The 25,687-nt window shown below is 39.9% G+C and overlaps 1 protein-coding gene across 1 annotated transcript in view; it reads left to right on the top strand.

Moving 5' to 3' along the window:
• The first annotated feature begins 387 nt into the window (after positions 1 to 387).
• The window catches only part of dpysl5b (dihydropyrimidinase like 5b), a 60,986-nt gene continuing 35,686 nt past the window's right edge, over positions 388 to 25,687 (top strand). Inside the window, exon 1 of the mRNA XM_072278870.1 lies at positions 388 to 648. Coding sequence (XP_072134971.1) covers positions 388 to 648 — 261 coding nt within the window. The remainder of the gene's footprint in view (positions 649 to 25,687) is intronic.

Here is a 25,687-nt window from a genome sequence, read left to right as displayed (position 1 = left end):
GATACAGTATAGCCTCCCTGAACTTGGTATTCAGATTCCAGGACCACGCCAGCTTGTGGGAGGTGACATGGGATATGTAGTTCGCCTACGAGACGTCTCAATGTTTACTGCACCTGCCAGTGTTAAGTCGGAAGACCACAACTCCCAGTGTTCAGTCCGCGGCGCTGTCCAGACCCTCGATGCAGATTGGTCCATTCGCGACAATCGCACAATCCACAGGCTGGTCGGGCTGCGTGTACGCACTTAGCAACCGGCGACGAGGCGAAAGGACGGTTGGCTAGTATTTGGCTGCTTCGCTCACAGATAATAAGAACATTGCGTGGAAAAGGAAGAATAAAGGAGAAACTAATTCTCCGAACAACAAACGTCAGCTGTTTGTCAAGAACAATGCATGCCGGTGCAAGCGCCCTACGGACCCTCATCAAAGGAGGGCGGGTGGTGAACGACGACTGCACCCAGGAGGCCGATGTCTACATCGAGAATGGCGTCATCCAGCAGGTGGGCCGCGAACTCATGATCCCCGGTGGTGCCAGGGTCATCGACGCCACCGGCAAGCTGGTGATGCCGGGTGGCATCGACACCAGCACCCATTTCCAGGAGACCTTTATGAACGTGACGTCCGTGGACGATTACTACCTCGGTACCAAGGTAATGCAAGGATGGGCATTGTTCCCACGCACTCACCACACCCCAGCCACCACCTCTCACGTATTTCGCTCCTTGCAGCCTCCGCACATCCCATCCCACCTCTCCCTCCATCCCATCCGAATCATCTCTGCGTCCTTTCCTCATACTGTCTCTTGTTCTCTCTCACTCTTTCATACACATTTTGATTAGCTCCCAAATACAAAAAAACTGCTTCCCATCACATGCCCATATTTTAATCAGTCAATAAAAATCAACGAAATCTGCCAACTTTCACCAACGCGACAATTATTTCAGATGTTATCAATTTATCGATCCTAATACTGTAGCTGCTTTGCTTTGTGATGACTAGAATGCTTTGATATTATTGTACACTGGGATGAAGCTGGCTGCGATCTATTTGATAGTTTTGGGGAAGAACTGTAAATGCTCTGGGTTGGGGACAGGTGGAGAGTGAATAAGATGGGGTACTGAGAAGAAGAATAATCATCTTGCCAATGGAAGGTGGCGTTGGGATTGTTATGTGTGGTTAAGAGAAGATAAATATAATTTCTTTTCCTAAAATCAACATTAGGTATTTTGTTTGCATTCATTTACATCTTTCGAGAGACTTCGAGACTTTTACCGTTTCATGGTCTGTTCTTATCAAATTACGGTACAGTTTTGCTTTGCACTGTTGTAACTATATGTTATAATTATGTGGTTTTTGTTAGTTTTTAAGTCGGTTTGTCATGTGTTTCTGTGATATCATTCTGGAAAAACATTGTATCATTTCTTAATGCATGCATTACTAAATGACAATAAAATTCGACTGCATGTCCTCATCTAATCTAATCTAATCTAAATTTTGTGTTTGGGGTTGATACTGAAATGTGAAGAAGCTTACAAATCAAGTTGTAGAGATGATCATTGACTTGAGCAATTTTGTAAATCCAAGTTCACAACCTTTGTGCTGCTTGATAGAAGAGTGGCAACACCATACAAGGAAGGTATTTTGGTTACCTTTATTATCACAGAAGGCAAATGAGAGTAGCTGAAGAGAGCACCTTGCATTGTCTGGGCAAGTGGGACTGGAGGGTCTGTTTCTGTGTTATATGAATCCATAACATAACTGATAATGTAACTGCATGGTAACTTATTTACAATTCACATTTTTTCTGGTCTAAAATAAGGAAATTTGAATATACTAATACTTCTTTAAAAATCTATTTTATGAAGAACAAATGGCTGTATATCACTCCCCTGCCACTGCTCCACAGAATAATCGTGCCATTGAATGCCAACGTAAGTGATTAGACCATCTCTTGGTGGAAATGGTCTTCCCCTGGCATTTTTGTGCCCAAGTGTTACTTGGCAGCTCGTTGCTGGATGTCGCCAAGCTCTTGCAGTACGCAAGCAGAGGTTGCTTCATTTGCTGGGCAGTTTGGAATGACAATGAACATGGTGAGTCATCAGCAAACATCCCTACTGTGGTGTTGTGATCAAGAGGAAAGTTTTGATGGAAAAGGAAGTGGATCTTAGACTGGTGCATTGTTGCCATGGGACTAGGATGATTGAACTCCAACAGGCATTGGGCATAGCCAGCTTCCTTCGTGCAAGGGTGTGGCTACAATTATTGGCGTTTTGTCTCTTTTGTTTTACTGGTGTGCCATAATACCACACGGTCAAATGATGCCTTGATAGCAGTCATTTTCTCCTCATGTCTCTAATTCAGTTTTTTAATCTATGAGTGGACCAGGACTGTGCAATAAAAAACCAAACTGAGAGCAGCATGACCAGAGTGAAAATCCATTGTGCACACAGATTTTGTTGCTTTCTTGATGATTGTGAATCAACAGATAGGCAGTGATTTGTTGGATTGGATTTGTCCTTTTTCCTGAATGGGGCATGCATACATTTTTCCACATTTGATTCATAGATGTTAGTGTTGTAGCTTTATTGGAACAGCTTTTTTGGAGGTGTGGCTAATTGTGAAGCAACAACAAGAGCTGAAATGCTGCCTGGGTCCAAAGTCTTCGCTGCTTCCAGTGGTCTCCGTCATTCTTTAAAATCACATGGAGTGAATCAAATTGATTGGAGACTGGTTTTTTTGGCAGTTGCAATCATGGGACACAACCAAGATGAATCATATATTCTGGCTGAATGTATATTCCTCTGGAGTGGCATTGTTCCATCCTTGCTGAAATTTCACAGCATTTAAACTGGGGGAGATTGCTTTCTTGAACCTGTGCCAGTTGGAAATTACATGGAGAAATGTGAAGCTGTCTTGTGAAGCGTATCTGAAACACTGTTTTTAAATTATTTAAATTATTGAATTATTTATCTTCAAGCATTACCCTCCTCTCCTCCTCGAACTCAACTGCATCCCTTAAGACCGTGGCTGTTAAAAGCCAATTAAGTGGGTACCTTTAAATATTAAGAATGAGGTCCCAAGTTCAATCCTGTTGGTGTTGAGAAATAAAATTGCAATCAAGTATACAGCAAAACTTATGATATGCAGGTTAAAACAAAAGCAGGCTGTAGCAGTTTTGCTATTTAAATTTTGGCTCTCCAGTTTTAATTCTACTTACATAAAGAAAGGAAAATTGTGTGGTATCTGATAGAGAAACTTATATTAGTTTTCACTAATACATTCTGTGCTGTTGTTAATCAGGAGTATAACTGACTGAAGATGTTTTATTTAGTTGTGTATTGCTCTTTGATTTTGAATATGAATTTTGTTGGAAACTTAAAAATATTTTGCCTCAACTTTTACAAAGGTTGAAATGAAATGGTGAATAGGAGATTCAGAATTGTTGATTGTAAGTTGTTAACAACACTCGTTCATGCTGATTACTTGTGGTTTCTTGAAACAATTACAATTTTAAAATTATCTATAAAGGGGTTAGGGCAAGATGCAACATTTTTTTGCAATGCTGCACCCAAGGGAATAGGCTGAATATGTATTCATTGTTTAGCAATTCTGTTTGTCCAGCCATAGTAACATCTATTTGGATTCATTGTCTCTCGCCCTAGATATCCATTTAATTCTGTCACAGCAGTATAAATTCTATGCTTGGAAACTTATAAAGGGGCCTAGGAATTGCAGCAGCAGTGGGTGTGATGAGGGTTAAGTGGGGCCAGGAACTGCCTGAGCAATATTTGATATCTTGGAAAACATGTACTTCAATTTGTTTAAGCTTTGTCAAAATTGACCACAAGACTTTGGAGCTACTCGGCCCATCAAGTCTGCTCCACCATACAATCATGCCTGATTACCTCTCAACTCCATTCTCCTGCCTGTTCTCCCGTAACCTTTGATGCCCTGACTAATCAAGAATCTACCAATCTTTGCTTTAGATATTCTGAATGACTCGGCCTCCACAGTCGTCCGTGGCAATGAATTCCACAGATTCACCACTGTCTGGCTAAACAAATTCCTTCTCATCTCTGTTCTAAATGAACATCCCTCTATTCTGAGGCTGTACCCTCTGGTCTTAGACATACCTACTATAGGAACATCATCTCCTCATCCAATATTTGATAGGTTTCATCGAGGTCACCCCTCATTCCTCTAAACTCCAGTGAGTGCAGGCCCAGAGCCGTCAAGCAATCCTTTCATTCCTGGAATCATTCTCGTGAACCTCTGGATCTTCCAGTGCCAACACATCCTTTCTTAGAAAAGGGGCCCAAAAATACTCCAAGTACATTTGCCTTCCTTGTCACTGACTCAACCTGCAAGTTAACCTTCAAGGAATCCTGCACAGACTCCCAAGTCCCTTTGCATCTCTGAATTTTGAACTTTCTCCCCATTTAGAAAATACTCTCTGTCTTTATTCCATCTAAACTTCTCTACACTATATTCCATTTGCCACTTCTTTGCCCATTCTCCCAACATGTCTAAGTCATCCTGCAGACCCCCTGCTTCCTCTACATTACCTGCCCCTCCATCTATCGCTGTATCATCTTCAAACTTGGCCATAAAGCCATCAATTTCATCATCCAAATCGCTGGCATGTAACCTGAAATGAAGCAGTCCCAATACCAACACCTGCGAAAAACCACTTGTCACGGGCAGCCGACCAGAATTGACTGCCTTTATTCCAACTCTTTGCTTCCTCCTCATTAGCCAATCTTCTATCCATGGTAGTGTCTTTCTGGTAATACCATGTACGGCACCTTGTCAAAGGCCTTCAACATCCACTGACTGTATCTACCCTGACTGTTACTTCCTCAAAAGTATTCCAGCAGATTTATCAGGCATGATTTCCCCTTAAGGAAACCATGCTGCCTTTTCCCTTCTTTGTCTGAGTACCCCGAAATCTCATCCTTAATAATTGACTCCAACATCTTCCCAACTACTGAAGTCAGGCTAACTGGCCTATAATTTCCTTTCTTCTGCCTCCCTCCCTCCCTTGAAAATTGCAAAATTCACTCTATTCTTTAAGTCCTCCAGAACCATTCCAGAATCTGGTTACTCTTGAAAGGTCATTACTAATGCCTCCACAATCTCTTCAGCTATCCCTTTCGGAACCCTGGAGTAGTCTATCTCGTCCAGATGTCTTATCTACCTTCAGTTTTTCAGCTTCCCAAGCACCTTCTCCTTAGTAATAACAACTGCAATCACTTCTGCCTCCTGACACTCTTCAATTTTTCTGACAGACTCTAGTGTCTTCCACAGTGAAGACTGACTCAAAATACTTATTAAGTTCGGGTGCTATTACTTTGTCCTCCATTTTTTTTTACTCTCCAGTGTCATTTTCCAGCAATCCAATATCCACTCCCACATCTCTTTTACTCGCTATATATCTGAAAAAGCTTTTGGTATCCTTGATATTTTTGGCTAGCTTACCTTCATATTTCGTCTTTTCTCTCCTTATGGTGTTTTTAGTTGCCTTTTGTTGTTTTTTTTTAAAGCTTCCCAATCCTCAAACTTCCCACTAATTTGTGCTATATTTTATGTACTCTCTTTTCCTTTTATGCTGTCTTTGATGTACCTTGTCAGCTATGGATGCCTCATTCTCCCTTCAGAATACTTCATCTTTAGGATGAATCTATCTTGCGCCTTCCAAATTGTTCCCACAGACTCCAGCCAGCGCTGTTCTGCTGACATCCCTGCTAGATATGCAGGTAGGAGAAGGGCAGCCAAGTGATCATATTTCCTGAAACGAGGCCTGGGCATGCCTTTCTATTATTGGGTAGATATTCCTTATCTTAATATTCAGTGGTCTTATTATGTTGGGTTCTCTGATGCTACAGGTTAAATGTTGATGATAATTGGGCAGGATTTTTTTCAAACAAGCTGATTCAAGTCCCTGCCTAAGATGGGATGGATTGTTTTTTGTTTTGAGACAGCATCATGCATTATCTCAAACGTTTGATTATGGTCAGCTGCTCATGGTCTATAAACTGCAGTCAGGATCACAGAGCCGAATCAGCATATAGGAGGGTGATTGGAAATGTGTCTGAGAGGTGCCACAACAACAACCTCTTACTCAATGTAAGCAAGACCAAGGAGATGATTATTAACTTCAGGAGGAGGAAACTGGAGGTCCATGAACTGGACCATATCAGGGGATGAGAGGTGGAGAGGGTCAGAAACTTTAAATTCCTCAGTGTTATCATTTCAGGGGACCTATCCTGGGCCCAATTATGAAGAAAGCATAAGAGCCCCTCTACTTACTGATGAGCTTGCAAAGATTCACCATGACATCTAAAATGTGTGGTCTCAGAAAGACAGCGTCCATTATTAAAGACCTCCAACACCCAGGGCATGCACTTTTCTCACTGTTACCATCAGGTAGGAGATAATAGAAGCCTGAAGGCACACACTCAGCGATTCAGGAACAGCTTCTTCCCCTCTGTCATCCGATTCCTAAATGGACTTTGAAGCTTTGGACACTACCTCACTTCTTTTAATATACAGTATTTCTGTTTTTGCACATTTTTTAAATAATCTATTCAATATATGTAATTGATTTACTTGTTTATTTTATTTATTTATTTATTTTCTCTCTCTCTCTCTCTCTCTCTCTCTCTCCCTCTCTCTCTCTCTCTCTCTCTCTCTCTCTCTCTCTGCTAGATTATGTTTCGCATTGAACTGCTGCTGCTAAATTAACAAATTTCACATCACATGCTGGTGATAATAATTCTGATTCTGATCCTGATCAAGTATATTGACTAGCTGCATCATAGTCTGGTATGGAAATCCTACAAAAAGTAGTGGATATGGCCCAGTCCATCACAGATTTAAGCCTTTCCCACTGTTGAGTGTATCTACATGGAGTATTGTTGCAGGAAAGCACCATCCATTACCGGGATCCTCACCACCCAGGTCAATCTCCCTGATAGTAGCAGTGAGAAGAAAGACTCACACCACCAATTTCAGGAACAGTTATTACCCATCAACCACTCAAGGACTCTTCATCTCATGTTCTCAATATTTATTGGTTGTTTATTTGTTTACTTTTTGTATTTTCAGTTTGTCTTTTGCACACTGGTTGCAACCCATTTAGTGTGGTCTTTCATTGATTCTATTATGGTTATTGGATTGATTGAGTGTACTCGCACGAAAATGAATCTCAGGGTTGTATATGGTGACATATCTGTACTTTGATAATACACTTACTTTGAAATTTGAACTAGAGTCCCCTTCTAATCAAATTTGGCCAGCTTCTCTCTCATGCCTCTGTAATTCCCTTTTACTCTAATACTGATACATTATTGTCTCCCCCTCAAACTGCTGGGTGAATTCTATCATACTGTCTCCCAAGGGTTCTTTTACCATAAGCACCCTGATCAAATCTGGTTTATTATACAGCACCCAATCTGGAATTGCCTTTCCCCTTGTGGGCGCAACTGCAAGCTGCTCTAGAAAGCCATCTTATAGGCATTCTACAAATTCCCTCTCTTGGAATCCAGCACCAGCCTGATTTTCCCAAGCTGTCTGCATATTAAAATCCTCCATGACTATTGCAACACTGCTGTTATTAAATGCCCTTTCTATTTCCCATTTAAAATTTAATATCCCATATGCTGTCTACTGTTCGGCTGCTTGTAGATAACTCCCATCAGGATCTTTTTACCCTTGCAGTTTCTTAACTCTACCCACAAGGATTTTATATCTTCCAATCCTATGTAACCTCTTTCTCAGGATTTGATTTCATTTTTTGCCAACAGAGCCACTGCTTCCCATCAGCCTACTTATCTTTCCTTTTGATACAAGGTGTATCCTTGGATGTTAAGCTCCCAACAATGATCCTCTTTCAGTTACATCTCAGTGATGCCCACAATGTCATACCTTCCAACCTCTAAATGCGCTACAAGATCATCAAACTTATTCCATTTACTGCGCGCATTCAAATATAATACTTTGTCCTGTATTCATCACAGTTTTTGATTTTTGCCCCCATGTTACACTTCACCTTATTCTATTAACTGCAATTTTGCCCTATCATCTGGCTGCCCAACCACATAGACTCACCTACACACTACATCAACTGGTATAGCAACTGCCCCATCCTCAACCCTATCACTCCGGTTCCCATCCCCCTGTCAACTTAGTTTAAATCCTCCTCCACAGCTCCAGCTAACCTGCCTACAAGGATATTGGTCCCCCTCGGGTTCAGGGGTAACCTGTCCTTTTTGTACAGGTCGTAGCTTCTCCAGAAGAGATCCCAATGATCCAGAAATTTGAAACCCTGTGCCCTGCACCACTTTTCTCAGTTACCCATTTATCTGTATCATCATCCTGTTCCTGCCCTGACTAGTACATGGCACTGTGTGTAATCCAGAGGTTAGTACCTTGTTCTTCAGCCTTTTCTCTACCTCCCTATACTTTCTGTGCAGGACCTTTTCTCCCCCTTTCAACCTATGTGCACCACAACCTCTGGCTGCTCACCCTCCCTCTGGAGAATCTTCAACTGCTCTGAGACATCCTGAACCCTAGCACCTGAGAGGCAATACACCATCCTAGCTTCTCTTTCAAAGGCCACAGAATGGCCTAACCACTCAAACCACTGAGTCTCCTATCATTGCCACTCAGCCTGACTTTACTCTTTCCTTCAGAGCCTCAGAGCTGACCACAGTGCCACTGGCCTGGCTGCTGGCTGCTGTGCCCTGAAAGGTGATCCCCCCAGTGGTATCTAAAGGGATACTGCTTTAACTTTAAATGTTTGTTCAGATAATTAAGAATGTGCTGTGTTATAGTATTTAATGGTAACAAGTTTGAGATTCTCTAAACTGGTATTATTGCAAAATAATCAGTGCAATTTAATGGGGAGCATTTCTTTCACTGTCATCAAAATGGCCACTAGGTTTGGTGCTGATATGTTGTTGGAATGCCTGCCATTTTTATTGTTATTAGTAGGGAATGGAAGAAGGCAGGTACTGGATGAAGCATCATTATTGAAATGCCAGATATGATCAAAATGTAACAGTATATGTTGTGTTCTGGAAAATGCTTTGCAGTTAATGGAGCTGCTGTGAAGTGGTTGATCTGAGAGGAGTAGAAATGAGCCAGCTGCTCCATTCTTGTCATATTGTCACAGCTGAGTAGCTTGGTCAGGATCTGTCTGCCAACCAGACCGTGTAAGTCCTCTGCCAAATGCTGCATTTGCATTAAGAAATAATTAGGTTTGGGATTACATTTACTGCAGGACCTTTATTTAATTGTCAGTATTGATTTTGCTCAACAAGATCTGTAGATATCTTCATGAAATTATCTTCTGTACCGTTCATCATAACATAATCTTTGTTTTGATACCGAAAGTTAAACAAGGCTGACTTTTTTTTGTCTTATCTAGATAATTTTTAATAAATTGGATACTAGTTAATTGGGGCACATCGAGACCAATATATCTTGGTCCAATTAATCAGCTGCCCCAAAAGGTATAAAGAAAAACAAATTGAGTAACAAATTATGTATTTAAATTAAATACAGAACAAATAAAAACACTGCCAATAGTGTTGTCTGTCAAATCTGATGATGACAGGAAATTTGTGCAGTGGACTTTTTGAAGTAGTAAAGCCTTTCCACTGGGATATTTCCACTGTCTTGACGTGGAAAATTGAGTCCAGTGGTAGTTTGAGTAGTTGTCACAAACTGGGATCTTCTCTGGTTGGAGTGAATGCCCATGACTTTTATGCCTCATCGTGCCCTTCATTTTCCACATAGATAGATATACTTTTATTGATCCCGAGGGAAATTGGGTTTTGTTACAGCCACCCAACCAAGAATAGAGCATAAATATAGCAATACAAAAACCACAAACAATCAAACAACAATATGCAAACTATGCCAGATGGAAATAAGTCCAGGACCAGCCTATTGGCTCAGGATGTCCGACCCTCCACGGGAGGAGCTGCAAAGTTCAATGGCCACAGGCAGGAACAATCTCCTGTGACGCCCAGTGTTGTATCTCGGTGGAATACGGCCGGAGTCCAACAGCAAAAAGTTCAATATCCGGTCTACAAACACGTTCCTTGATCGTAATATGACCAGGATTGCACCATCTGTTGTTAACCAGAACAACAAGCCCCCAACTCCTTTACGCTTACCGCTCTCAGTGCACTTCCGGTCAGCCCAAACGGTCTGGTAGCCATCCGTGGAAAAGTTTTGATCGGGTATGTCCTTGTGCAGCCCCGTTTCAGTAAAACACATAACACTGCACTCACTGGTGTTGCAGAACTGCCTTCCTGGCTGTTGGATCTGAGTAGATCTAATTTTCATCTCTCCCCCCCCCCCCCCCCCCCAAACAGTCCACTGACTTTACATGCTAGGACAGGCATGTCCCTAATTCATCAGCGTATGAGACCAGTTGCCTACCCTCACCTGGTTTAGCCTGCCTTTTGAAGCAGTGTATGGGGTGTGGCCTCTGTTGCATGCAAACAGCTATGTGGACCCTCAGGTGAGAGCTGAGTATCCAGTGAGGACGAGAGGTAACATTCAAGATTCAAATTCTTCATAGTCCCTAATGTGCTGAAGTAGTGAAATCATTTCATCGTCACTCCCCACTGTTTCTGGCATTTCCAATTCTGAATGTTTGAAACCACAGTGAGCAAAACAGTTTTGAATTGTTCTACTGCTTATTTATCACCAGCTATCAGTAACAAAGATCATTGTTTTTTGAACACAAACACCTGCAAGTGACACTATTTAAAAGCTGTTGCTCTGAGCATAGTGTAGTGTCTAACGGCCACATTGGAGCAGGCGCCCGATGCTAGTCAGCAGTTCAGCAACAGCTTCTCATCCCAATTAAATAGCATAGTGTCCCACATAAACGAAGGGAATCCTGTCTAATTTCTCAAATAGTTTTTGTTCTTTAGGAGTTGTCCCAAATAACCGGCTGGCCTAATTAATCAGAATCCACTGTATAATATTTTTTCCCACTCTCTACAGTGTAAGGGCGTTTTAGATTTCAGTGCACAGAAATAATGAGCTGTGAAACATCATATTTCTAACTTTTGGTTATTAGTTTCTAACTTTAACTTTCTGATTTAGATTGCTGGGTAGAATATTTTTGAATATAAAATGTTTGGTCTAAATTTTAATTGTTACACCTTTGTTAATGTGGAAGTGAGTTTTACAACAAGGCAACACTGAGTGTGCCTCAAAGAGTCTGGATAAAACTACATTCAAGCGGTAAAAAGCCCTGGCTAGCTAGAATCATTCCTCACAATGTAAGATGGTTATGGTTGCTGAGATGTCATTTAACTAGTCCCAGGTCATTGCTAGATATGTTCCTTGGGTCCAAAGTACAGCTATCTTCATCTCCTTTATCACTTATCTTGCTTTCATTATGAGAGTCAGACAGGGATTTTTGCTTATTGTTTGGCAATATTGAAATTTGATTAAACTTTTTGAACAATAAAGCAGTTGTTAATCTGCATGCAATCAGTTTACGCCTGCATTGATAAATGGCAAACAATATATACTCCATGCAGACCAAAGAGAATGGCTGATTGCAGTGGCATTATCATTGCTAAATCCCCTATTGTCAACTTGGGGAGCTTGGTGGTGTTAGGCAGAGAGGAGTTGATGATCACCATTAATCAGGAACTGATCTTCTCGACCAACCACATAATTTTTGGCTTCAAGTACGGTTCCAGGATGGGTTATTTATTAACAGGTATTTCATCTTCTGATTCTCCAAAGCCTTTCCACCATCCATAATGTGCAAGGCACCAGTGTTAAGGAATAACGTCCACTTGATTAGATGAATATAGTTCCAAAAATCCAATTTTAATACAATCCTAAATTAAGTAGGCTGCTTGAATTGTACTCCCTTCAATACTTATAGATTGTGGCTGTAATGGATACCATGTGCAAAATATTCTGACATTCTGCTATCTCTTTCACTCAGATATGTTAACCTCCAAGATGCATACTGTCCTCCTTTGGAATTTCAAAGTTCAAAGCAAAATTTATTATCAGAGTACATAAATGTCACCATATACAACCCTGAAATTCTTTTTCCTGTGAGAATACTCAGAAAATCTATAGAACAATAACTGTAACAAGATCAATAAGCAACAAACTGTACAAATACAAATATAAATAGATAACAACAAATAATGAGAGCATGAAATAACAAGAGTCCTTAAAGTGAGATCGTTGGTTCTGGGAACACCAGAAATAGAATGAGCGTAGTTATTCGCTTTTGTTCAAGAGCTTGGTGGTTGAGGGGTAGTAACTGTTCTTGAACTTCATGGTGCAGGTCCTGAGGCACTTGTACTTTCTACCTGATGACAGCAATGAGAAAAGAGCATGGCCTGGGTGGTGAGCATCGTTGATGGATGCTGCTTTTCTATGGCAATGTTTCATGTAGATGTGCTCAGTGGTTGGGAGGGTTTTACTCGTGATGTACTAAACTGAATCCATTACCTTTTGTAGGAATTTCTGTTCAAAAGCATTGTTGTTCCCATACCAGGCTGTAATGCAGCCAGTCAGCACACTTTCCACCACAAATTTGTAGAAGTTTGCCAAGATCTGTGATGACATGCTGAATCTCTACAGATTCCTAAGGAAGTAGAGGTGCTGTTGTTGCTTATGTTACTGGTGAGTTTAAATGCTAATCAATAGCATGAGGGAATACTTTCAGTACAAGGACTCGTGATTCAAAAAGACTTCATCATGTCATGGAAAGAGATAACGAAACAGTGCTGCTTTTGCAAGCCCTGCCCATGACATACTGAGATCAATTAAGTTTACGATTCAGTACATTGAGTTACTAGTGTACAAGTTGGCCATTCTCACCATCTGGTTTTTGATTACACCTTATCATATTTCATCACATCATTTAAGTAAGTCCTTCTATCTCTTACTCCTTATTTCATGCCGTTGGGTCTTAAAAGTATTCATGCCATTTGTCCCAGCTGCTCCAAGTAGTAATAAATCAACATCCTGTGTGTACTGATCCACTGTCTTTTAGCTGATAATGCACATGTAAGAATTTTAGATCTGAAGTATCCACAAATTCTAAGATCACTAGATGGAAATCAGCTAAGTTCGCTTTTCCATGTGCAGTGATCTATTTTCTATTGCCCTCCTTTGGATATAGTTAAAGCATAAAGGGATTTAATTTTGTAGTCTTAGTATGACACAATGTGGCAGGTGGTGCCTATACTCAGTGTGCCCTGGGTGTTTAGAGATCCCTTCCAGAAGATTAATCAAAATAACAGTCAGCTGTTGGGTACCCGCATACAAGGTCAAACACTATTAAAAACGAGTGTGGTAGTCTTATGGGCAATATTTCATAGAACACTTTGTGACATTATGTTTAAATTGAAATGAATATTTGTGCAGTTTTGTGAAGTTGTTCATGGCAAAGCAGATAATTGCAAAAATCATGAGTGTTTTTAAAAAAATTCACAAATCTCATAAAATTAAAGGCAAATTGAATAGGAATAAGGAACCTTGGTTCTCAAGGAATATTGCAACTCTGATAAAGAAGAAGAGGGAGTTGTATGAAATGTATAGGAAACGGGATAAATCAGGTGCTTGAAGAGTATAAGAAGTGCAAGAAGATACTTAAGAAAGAAATCAGGAGGGCTAAAAGAAGACATGAGGTTGCCTTGGCAGTCAAAGTGAAGGATAATCCAAAGAGCTTTTACAAGTATATTAAGAGCAAAAGGATTGTAAGGGATAAAATTGGTCCTCTTGAAGATCAGAGTGGTCGGCTTTGTGCGGAACCAAAGGAAATGGGGGAGATCTTAAATAGGTTTTTTTGCATCTGTGTTTACTAAGGAAGCTGGCATGAAATCTATGGAATTGAGGGAATCAAGTAGTGAGACCATGGAAACTGTACAGATTGAAAAGGAGGAGGTGCTTGCTGTCTTGAGGAAAATTAAAGTGGATAAATCCCCGGGACCTGACAGAGTGTTCCCTCGGACCTTGAAGGAGACTAGTGTTGAAATTGCGGGGGCCCTGGCAGAAATATTTAAAATGTCGCTGTCTACGGGTGAAGTGCCGGAGGATTGGAGAGTGGCTCATGTTGTTCCATTGTTTAAAAAGGGATCGAAAAGTAATCCGGGAAATTATAGGCCGGTGAGTTTAACGTCAGTAGTAGGTAAGTTATTGGAGGGAGTACTAAGAGACAGAATCTACAAGCATTTGGATAGACAGGGGTTTATTAGGGAGAGTCAACATGACTTTGTGCGTGGTAGGCCATATTTGACCAATCTGTTGGAGTTTTTCGAGGAGGTTACCAGGAAAGTGGATGAAGGGAAGGCAGTGGATATTGTCTACATGGACTTCAGTAAGGCCTTTGACAAGGTCCCGCATGGGAGGTTAGTTAGGAAAATTCAGTGGCTAGGTATACATGGAGAGGTGGTAAATTGGATTAGACATTGGCTCGATGGAAGAAGCCAGAGAGTGGTGGTAGAGAATTGCTTCTCTGAGTGGAGGCCTGTGACTAGTGGTGTGCCACAGGGATCAGTGCTGGGTCCATTGTTATTTGTCATCTATATCAATGATCTGGATGATAATGTGGTAAATTGGATCAGCAAGTTTGCTGATGATACAAAGATTGGAGGTGTAGTAGACAGTGAGGAAGGTTTTCAGAGCCTGCAGAAGGACTTGAACCAGCTGGAAAAATGGGCTGAAAAATGGCAGATGGAATTTAATACTGACAAGTGTGAGGTATTGCACGTTGGAAGGACAAACCAACGTAGAACATACAGGGTTAATGGTAAGGCACTGAGGGGTGCAGTGGAACAGAGGGATCTGGGAATACAGATACAAAATTCCCTAAAAGTGGCGTCACAGGTAGATAGGGTCGTAAAGAGAGCTTTTGGTACATTGGCCTTTATTAATCAAAGTATTGAGTATAAGAGCTGGAATGTTATGATGAGGTTGTATAAGGCATTGGTGAGGCCGAATCTGGAGTATTGTGTTCAGTTTTGGTCACCAAATTACAGGAAGGATATAAATAAGGTTGAAAGAGTGCACAGAAGGTTTACAAGGATGTTGCTGGGACTTGAGAAACTTAGTTACAGAGAAAGGTTGAATAGGTTAGGACTTTATTCCCTGGAGCGTAGAAGAATGAAGGGAGATTTGATAGAGGTATATAAAATTATGATGGGTATAGATAGAGTGAATGCAAGCAGGCTTTTTCCACTGAGGCAAGGGGAGAAAAAAACCAGAGGACATGGGTTAAGGGTGAGGGGGGAAAAGTTTAAAGGGAATATTAGGGGGGGCTTCTTCACACAGAGAGTGGTGGGAGTATGGAATGAGCTGCCAGACGAGGTGGTAAATGTGGGTTCTTTTTTTAACATTTAAGAATAAATTGGACAGATACATGGATGGGAGGTGTATGGAGGGATATGGTCCGTGTGCAGATCAGTGGGACTAGGCAGAAAATGGTTCGGCACAGCCAAGAAGGGCCAAACGGCCTGTTTCTGTGCTGTAGTTTCTATGGTTCTATGGTTCTAAAATAGATGGCTGATTCTCATGCAACCAGACAAGGCATTTATAAACAGGAGAAAATCCACAGATGCTTGAAATCCAAGCAACACACACAAAATGCTGGAAGAACTAGGTAGGCCCGGGAAAGAATTTTGGATCGAGACCCTTCATCAGGACTGGGGGGAAAAAAGATGACAAGTCAGTGTAAGAAAGTGGGGGAAGGGGAGGAAGAAGTACAAGGTGGTAGGTGAAATCGGGAGGGGTGAAGTGAAGAGCTGGGAAGTTGATTGGTGAAAGATAAAGGGCTGGAGAAGGGGGAATCTGATAGGAGAGGGTAGAAGAGCATGGAAGAAAGGAGTGAAAGGGGGAGGTGCACCAGAGCAAAGTAATGGGTAAGTACAGAGATGAGGTGAGAGGGGGAAACGGGAATGGGAAATGGTGATGGGAGAGGCGGGGCCATTACCAGAAGTTCGAGAAATCAATGTTCATGCCATGAGGTTGGAGGTTACCCAGACAGAATATAAGGTGTTGCTTCACCAACCTGAGTGTGGCCTCATCGTGGCAGTAGACGAGGCCATGGACTGACATGTTAGAATGGGATGTAGAATTGAAATGGGTGACTACCAGGAGATCCAGCTTTTTCTGGCAAAAGGAGTGCAGGTGCGTGGCAAAGTGGTCTCCTAATCTACGGCAGGTCTCACCAATATATAGGAGGCCACACCGGGAGCACCAGACACAGTATATGACCCCAACAGACTCACAGGTGAAGTTTGGGGCCCTGAATGCTAGGGAGGAGGTGTATGGCCAGATGTGCACTTGTTCTGTTTGCAAGGATAAGTACCAGGAGGGAGATTTGGGGGGGGGGGGTAGAGACGAATGGACAAGAGAGTAAGAGAGTCGCATAGGGAGTGATGCCTGTAGAAAACGAAAAATGGAGGGGAGGGAAGTTGTGCTTGGTGGGATCTCGATGAAAATGGGGGAACTTACAGAGAATTATGTGCTGGATGCGGAGGCTAATGGGGTGATAGGTGAGGACAAGAGGAACCTTATCCCTGGTATTGCGGAGAGAGGATGAGGTGAGAGCAGCGTTGATGGTGGAGTAAGGAAAATCCCTTTCTTTGAAGGAGGAGGACGTCTTATTAGTTCTGGAATGAAACCAATCATTTAACCAATTTCCCCCGGGATCAATAAAGTATGACTGTGACTTAAATTGTCCTATGATTACGTTAGGGTTAAATTGAGTTTGTTGGGGGCTGCTAGGGCAGCACTGCTCGAAGGGCTCTCCATGCTGTAATGCTAAATAAATAAATTTCCTCTTTACTCCTTCAATCATTTTGATATCTCTCCTGTAGGTAGATGAACCAAACTGCACACAATACTCCAAATTAGACTTTCACCAGTGTCTTAAACAACTTCAATGTAACATCTCAATTCCTGTAATCAATATTTGATTTACAAAGGTCTACGTACCAAAAGCTCCTTTTATGACCCTGTGATGCCACTTTCAATGAGGGGGAGGGAACATCGACTCAGACCCTGGGAGGCCTGCGTCGGGCATTTTCATACCTTACAAGGCACAGATTGGAAGTCTGTGTGGGGCGCTACTCCTCGCACTTTCAATGAATTATGAGCCTATATTCCCAGATTTCATTGTTCTACTGCACTCCTCAGTGCCCTACTGCTCACAGTGTATGACTTTCCCTGGTTGGTCCTTCCACATCACACTTGCCTGCATTAAATTCCATCTGCCACTTTTCCCTGCTGGTCTTGATCCCGCTGCAAGCTTTGGTAGCCTTCCTCGCTGTCCACTGTGCCCCCAGCCAGAAAAATTATCCACAAATTTGCTGATCCAGTTTACCACATTGTCATTCAGATCGTTGATAAAGATGACAAACAGCAATAGATCCGGCACTGTGACACTCCACTAGTCACAGGCCTCCACTCACATGCAACCATCTATTACCACTTTCTGACTTCTTCTACAAAGCCAATGTCTAATCTATTTTTCTACCTCATCGTGAATGCCAAGTGACTGAATCTTGACCAACCTCCCATGCAGGACCTTGTCAAAGGCCTTGCTGAAGTTCAACTGCCTTTCCTTCATCAACTTTCCTCGTAACTTGAAAAACTATAAGTCTGGTTAGACTCGACCCGCAGCGCACAAAGCCATGTTGACTATCCCTAACCTTGTATATCCCAAATACTTGTATATCCTGTCCCTTAGAATACCTTCCATAACTGACCTACCACTGATGTCAGGCTCATCGGCCTATAATATCTTGGCTTATTCTTAGATATTTCCTTAAACAATAGTATATCATTAGCTGTCCTCCAGTCCTCTTGCACTCACCCATGGCTAAGGGGATTTTAAATACCTGCTAGGGCCCTGTAATTTCTGCATTAGCCTCCCAGTGCCTGAGGATTTATTCAGCCTAATTTCCCTCAAGATAGCAAGCATGTCCTCTACTGTAATCGTATAGTCCATGACTTCACTGGTGTTTTGGCTCAGTTCTATAGATTCTGTGTCTATCTGCCAAGTAAATACAGCTGCAAAAAATCCATTTCAGATCTCCCTCATCTCTTTCGACTCCATCCACGTACTTATTTGAATAAGTACATGGATGGAGGGCCATGGTCCAGGTACAGATTGATGTGACTCAGCACAGACTAGATGGGCCTGTTTCTTGCTCTATGTTCTATGAATCTGTGACTCTTTCAAGTGCTGTTCTAATTAAATTCAGTTGGCAGAGAATGTGTAGAATTTTGGCTTGGTTCTGAATGTTCAAAGTAACTCAAAGTTTAAAGTACAAAGTACATATATTATCAAACTACATATATGTCACCTCATACAACCCTGAGATTCATTTTCTTGCAAGCATACTCAGAGTAGTGGGGCTCTTCAACCCTAACCAGGCCAATCTGATGCAAGACTATGGAAGTAACTGCTGTTGACAATTTTCTTGTATGTATAATGACCAAGTCTTCCCACTTAGGTATTTCACTGTTTTAACTTCAGCCTCTTGTTACCACGAATGAGAATGAGAACTTAGTTTGTTGTCGAAACCTTTGCAATCATGGGAGGTATTTCAGTTTCAAGGAGTTCAAAGTTCAAAATAAAATTATTATCAAAGTATATGTCACCATATAAATACTGAGATTAATTTTCTTCTGGCCATATTCAGTAAAGCTAAGAATCATAATAGAACCTATGAAAGACCTGTTACAAGAATCATGGCCAACAGACTGCACCCAATAGGGCGGACAAACAAGCAAGGTGCAAAAGACAGCACACTGCGTGAATAAAAAAGAAATAATAAATAAATAAGCAGTAAATATCGGGAACATGCGATGAAGAGTCCTTGAACATGAGTCCATTGGTTGTGGGACCAGTTTGGTGATGGGGCAAGTGAAGTTATCTCCTCTGATTCAAGAGCCTGATGGTTGAGGTGTAATAACTGTTCCTAAACCTGGTTGTGCGGGTCCTGAGTCTCCTGTACCTTCTTTCTGAGAAGAGAGCAGGACCTGGGTTTTGGGAGTCGTTGATCATGGATGAAACAGCACTCCGTGTAGATGTGCTTACTGGTGGGGAGGGCTTTACCCATGACGGACTGGGCTGTATCCACTACTTTTTGTAGGATTTTTTGCTCAAGGGCAATGCTGTTTTTATGCCAGGCTCTGATGCAGCCAGACAATATACTCTGTACCGCACATCTATAGATTTAGCCAAGTTTTAGATATCATGCCATATCTTTGCAAACTCCAAAGAGAAAACAGTAACGCCTCTACTTCCTTCATAATTGCACTTGTGTGCTGGGCCAGGACAGGTCCTCTGAAATGATACTAGGGAACTTAAAGTTGCCTTTGCTTCTCCAATGATGACTGGGTCAGGGATCTCCGATTTCCTCCTGCTCAAGTGAATAATTAGCTCCTTGGTCTTGCTGATATTGAGTGAGAAGTTGGTGCTGTGGCACCACTCAGCCAGATTTTCAATCACTGTCCTATATGCTGACTCATCACCATCTTTGATTCAGCCAACCACAGTAATGTCGTCAACAAGCTTAAATATGGCATTGGATCTGTGCTTACCCTCACAGTCACAAGTATAAAGTGAGTTGAGCAGGGGGGTAAACACAGTGCCTTGTGGTGCACTTGTGTTGAGGGAGATTATGGAGGAAATGTTATTGCCAATCTGAATTGTTTCGGGTCTGCAAGCGAGGATCCAATTGCACAAGTAATTGGATTGAGTTGTTTTCCAATCTTGGCAACACAACTCAATCCAACCATCAATCACCCATCTTGTGAATTATTTCCATCAAAGTAAATTTATTATCAAAGTATATATGTTACTATATATTACCTTGAGATTCATTTTCTTGCAGGCATTTACAGGAAAAAAGAGCAATAGTAGAATTTTACAAAAGTTAAAAATAGACAAAGATTAACAATCAACCAAAGTGCAAAAGAACATAACTATGCAAGTAAAAAATAATACTGAAAACTTGAGTTGTAAAGAAATCTTGAAAGTGAGTCTGTAGGTCATAGAATCAGTTCAGAGTAGTGCTGAATGAAGATATCCACATCGGTTCAGGAGCTTGAGATGTTTGTACAGTAATAACTGTTCCTGAAACTGGTGGTATGGGACCTAAAGCTTCTATACATGCTACCCAATGGTAGTAGCGATAAGAGGGCCTGAGCTGGATCAAAGTTCAAAGTACATTTCTTTTCAAAGGTTCAAAGTGCATTTATTATCAAAATATGTATTCAGTATACAACCCGAAGAATTCCCCCTCCTGCATGCAGGCAGTCACAAAATAAAGGAACATCGGGGAACCCATTTAAGGAAAACATCAATTATCTCTTTTTTTTAATTTCATAGAATGAAAACATAACATAGCAATAATACAAATAGTAGGAGATACATTGTTGCACTTAAAATGAGTAATTGTAAGACCAAATAGTATAAATTGACAAAGCTCCCAATCGTGTAGAATAACAATGAATAATACAGGGCAAAAAAAAACTGAAGAAAAATCATGAAAAAGAAAAAAAAAATAGAAAAAAAACCCCATCCCAAAAAAAAACTAAACTAAACAGAATTAGTCAACTAAACTAGAAGACTTGGGCAATTCTAACAACTTAAAAATGGGAGAGAAGAAAACCTTAGTGTCGACGACTCCATTCCTCTCAACCAACAGTACAGAGAAATAAAATAAGTTTGGAAATGGCCAAATTACATGAAATGAAAATGCTGAATGAACAGCCTCCAAGTTTTTTCAAATTTAATGGAAGGGTCATAAACCGCACTTCTAATTTTTTCCAAATTCAAACACACCATAGTTTGTGAAAACCAATGAAATACAGTAGGAGGGTTAATCTCTTTCCAATTCAGCAGAATGGATCTTCTAGCCATTAAAGTAAGAAATGCAATCATCCTGCGTGCTGAAGAGGTTAAATAATTTGTATCTATCATTGGTAATCCAAAGATAGCAGTAATTGGATGAGGTTGTAAGTCTATATTCAAAACCGTTGAAATAATGTCAAAAATATCTTTCCAATATTGTTCCAACAAAGGACATGACCAAAACATGTGAGTTAAAGAAGTTATCTCGAAATGACGTCTATCACATATTGGATTAATGTAAGAATAATAACGAGATAGTTTATCTTTGGACATATGAGCCCTGTGCACTACTTTAAACTGTATCAACACATGTTTAGCACATATAGAGGATAAATTAACCAATTGAAGAATTTTTTCCCATTTTTTAAATCGGTATAATAATCTTAAGTTCTCTTTCCCAATCAGCTTTAATTTTATTGGAAACATCAGGACATAAATTCATAATTATATATAATTGCTACAACACTTTTCTGAGAAAGATTTAAATCTAAAATTTTTTCCAAAGTATCCATTGGATATGGGTGTGGAAAATTAGGAGAAACAGTAATTAAAAAGTTTCTAATCTGTAAATATCTTAAAAAAAAGTGAGAACTGGGTGAGTTCTATTTATTAGAAAGTTGATCAAAAGACATGAAACAATTATCCAAAAATAAATCACGAAAACGTATTATACCTTTGGTTTTCTAATCAAAGTAAGCTTGATCCATAGTGGAAGGTTGCAAAAGGAAATTAGATGTAATAGCACTTGCTAAAATAAATTGATTAAACCCAAAAAATCTTTGGAATTGAAACCATATACGTAAAGTATGCTTAACTATTGGATTATTCATTTGTTTATACAATTTGGAAGAAGTAAAAGGAAGCGAAGTTCCTAAAACCGAACCCAAAGAAAACCCTTGTAATGAATTACATTCAAGATTTACCCAATGTGGATTTAAAGATACATCCAAATCTCATAACCAAAATTTTAAATATCGAATATTAATTGCCCAATAATAGAATCTAAAATTCGGGAGGGCGAGCCCCCCCCTCCTTTTTAGATTGCTGTAAATACCTTTTACCTAACCTAGGATTTTTGTTCTGCCATATATATGAGGAAATTTTTGAGTCTACATTATCGAAAAAAGATTTTGGGATAAAAATTGGAACCGATTGAAATACATATAGAAATTTGGGCAAAATGATCATCTTAATAGCATTAATCCGACCAATCAAAGACAAAGAGATTGGTGACCATTTAGTAAACAAAAGTTTAATCTGATCAATTAAAGGTAAAAAATTAGCTTTAAATAAGTCTTTATACTTTTTCGTAATTGTTATCCCTAAATATATAAATAAATCAGTAACCAATTTAAATGGTAAACGTCCATAAATAGGTACCTGCTTATTTAGGGGGAATAATTCACTCTTATTAAGATTCAATTTGTAACCAGAAAAATTACTAAATTGAGCCAACAAACCTAGAATAGCAGGAATTGACTTCTCCGGATTAGAGATGTATAACAACAATTCATCTACATATAGTGATAATTTATGTATTTCGTTTCCGCGGGTAATACCAAAAATATTGGGCAAGTCGCGGATAGCAATTGCTAAAGGTTCAAGGGCGATATTGAATAATAAAGGACTAAGGGGACATCCTTGCCTAGTACCATGAAAAAGACGAAAAAAAGGAGATCTATGATTATTAGTACAAACCGAGGCTACCGGGGAGTAATATAACATTCTAATCCAAGATATAAATGTCAAACTACTTCAACAAGTTAGGAACTACGAAGAATTTGAAAGTATTGACAGTTACCTGAATGTTATGATGAAAGTGAAGATTTGGAGGATGCAATTGTCTAAAGCATTGTATGAAGGCAGTCCATTATCTGCAGTAGGCATCTGCTATGATTTTTGCTCATTTACAGTCAATCAAAAGAACACAGCAGTGTATGTACATTAGATGAATTCCTCCACTGAAAACCATTAGGAGCTAATACAGTATTATAGTGCTGTAGTGTTCTAGTTTGATCTGTATTTCATTTAAATGCATAATTTGTTACTCAGTTAAATGGTAGTTTACCTTTTTTTTACCTTTTTAGCTGTTTCCAACCTAAATGGGGCAGCCAGTTAATTGGGCCAAAACGTACTAGCCCCAGTGTGTCCCAATTAACTGGAATCAATTCTATTCCAGTTGTAAGAGGAAATGTACGTCCATTTCTGAAAGAGATAACTAATTGTTTTTTCTGGGTGTGCTGTTATCTTGTAATCATCCAATGCAGTTCAACCTTGATGTGATATCGTTAGATATTTTCTAGTCATGTGTCGAACTTGTAGTCAAGGAAAGAACATATTTTGTACCTTGAAGAGAATAAAGTATGTTGAGGTCTCTGTTCAATGTATTTCTCATTTGAAATTGATGTTACTGCTGTTTCAGCAAACTCTTTTCATAAGTAATGCGAGAAAATATTGTCAAATATTTGAATGGAAATAAATTGCAGGAAGTGATTCTGAGACCTGATAGAAATGAAGAGTGTGCAATCACAGAAGTACAGACTCCCAAGTCTGATTTAACAGGAAGTATAAACCAAAATGGTGCATTAAGTTTTCTATACAGTATTAAAGCAAGACATATATTTGCATTGTCCAGTGGTATGGTGTGTAGTATGCCCATCACAATTGCTTTTCTCAAAGCTGTGTATTAATCTTCAAATTTAACTGCTCAAGATTTTGCATTTCTAGTTTCAGAATACCTTGTTATGTCACAAGAATAGCAAATTAATCATCCTTTAGACAACATTTTTCTTTCTGAGTAGGTCAAGGGTTATTGGGAAGTGCTGAACTGACAAATGTAATTACACAGGCTGTTTGTAAAGCAACCCTTGTTTTATGACTGGATGTTAAAACCCCGGTCATCCTGAGAGCTGTTCACTAGAAGGTGCTGAAGTTTTCTTCTATAGTAGAAAGGGACGGTATTCAACATTGCATTTTAAGGGTTCAGGGAGGAGTGTATTGATTTTTTTTTTAAATTCTCTTCCAGATCACGTTTAGAAACATAGAAACATAGAAAATAGGTGCAGGAGTAGGCCATTCGGCCCTTCAAGCCTGCACCGCCATTTATTATGATCATGACTGATCATCCAACTCAGAACCCCGCCCCAGCCTTCCCTCCATACCCCCTAATCCCCGTAGCTACAAGGGCCATATCTAACTCCCTCTTAAATATAGCTAATGAACTGGCCTCAACTGTTTCCTGTGGCAGAGAATTCCACAGATTCACCACTCTCTGGGTGAAGAAGTTTTTCCTAATCTCAGTCCTAAAAAGCTTCCCCTTTATCCTCAAACTGTGACCCCTTGTTCTGGACTTCCTCAACATCGGGAACAATCTTCCTGCATCTAGCCTGTCCAATCCCTTTAGGATTTTATACATTTCAATCAGATCCCCCCTCAATCTTCTAAATTCCAACGAGTACAAGCCCAGTTCATCCAGTCTTTCTTCATATGAAAGTCCTGCCATCCCAGGAATCAACTCTGAATTTCTGAGTTTAACAGTTAATATTTTAAACCACATGGGATGGTTCACAACTTGAGACATTTCTAGATTTTAACTTGCATAGTGCAACAAGATAGTGTTGCTATTTAAAAGAAACAGATTATTTTGCCTTGGCACATTGCTTGCTTGAATCTGTTTATGATTATTTGTGCAGCAAGGCTGAGAAGAAAATGGGCAAAAGTTACAATTCCTTAAGTACTCTGTTAGAAGTAGCGTACATGAAATAGATGTAATTTCGTATGCTTAAAATTTTCACAGCATGATATGTTTCATTTGTCTTTTTGTAGTAAATTTAAATTTTAGTTTCAAATTCACAGGATTAATCAATTTCTCACATTAAATTTAGTTCAATTGAAAAGAAATTTGAGTACCATAATTTTTCTAAAAGTAAACACTGGGGAAAAAGTTAATGGAATAAAATTTTGATTCCATTGTACTCAATCTTGAAGTTATATCACATCAAAACTAAAATAAAAGCTAAAAGAGTGTGTGCAGTTGCAGAGCAAGGTTATAATCTCAATAAAATAAGGACAACATTGTTTAGTAATTATTAAAAATTCATACAAGGGTTCCCTTGCTATCCATCCTTGATATTTAACAATATTATTGTCATTTTAGTTCGGCAGTCTTGTGTCAGAATTCGTCATTGCTTTCCAATTGCTGAATGTTGTTACCACTTATCGGCTGAAATGTTCTGTGTTGTTCAGTCTTGCTGCAGTTGGCATGGGCTGATTCATCTTCTGAGGAGTTGCAAATGAAATTGAATATGTGATATTCACCAAAAGACACCTCTTCTGATCTTGTGGTTGGAGAATTGTTGGTGTTAAAGCAGGTGGAATAAAAATGGAAAATGTTTAGAATTATATTTATTATCAATGACATGATGGGAAATTTGTTGTTTCATGGCAGCCATACAGTGCAAAGCCATAAAAGTACTAAACATTACAAAAATAAATAGAATCAGAATCAGGTTTATTGTCACTGCTATAGTGTCATGAAATTTACTGTTTTGCAGTAGCAGAACAGTGCCATACAAAAATACTATAAATTACAACAAGAAATATGTATTTTAAAACTTCAGTGCAAAAAGAGAGCTAAACTAGTGAAGTTGTGTTCATGGTTAGTTCATTGCCTGTTCAGAGTTCTGCTGGCAGAGGGGAAGCAGCTCTTCCTGAAACACTGAGTGCATGTCTTCAGGTTCCTGTACTTCCTCCCTAAT

Source organism: Mobula birostris, chromosome 2, assembly GCF_030028105.1.
Source record: "Mobula birostris isolate sMobBir1 chromosome 2, sMobBir1.hap1, whole genome shotgun sequence".
Classification (NCBI taxonomy): domain Eukaryota; kingdom Metazoa; phylum Chordata; class Chondrichthyes; order Myliobatiformes; family Myliobatidae; genus Mobula; species Mobula birostris.
Note: the sequence above shows the minus strand (reverse complement) of the source record. Positions and strands in the feature narration are given on the sequence as shown.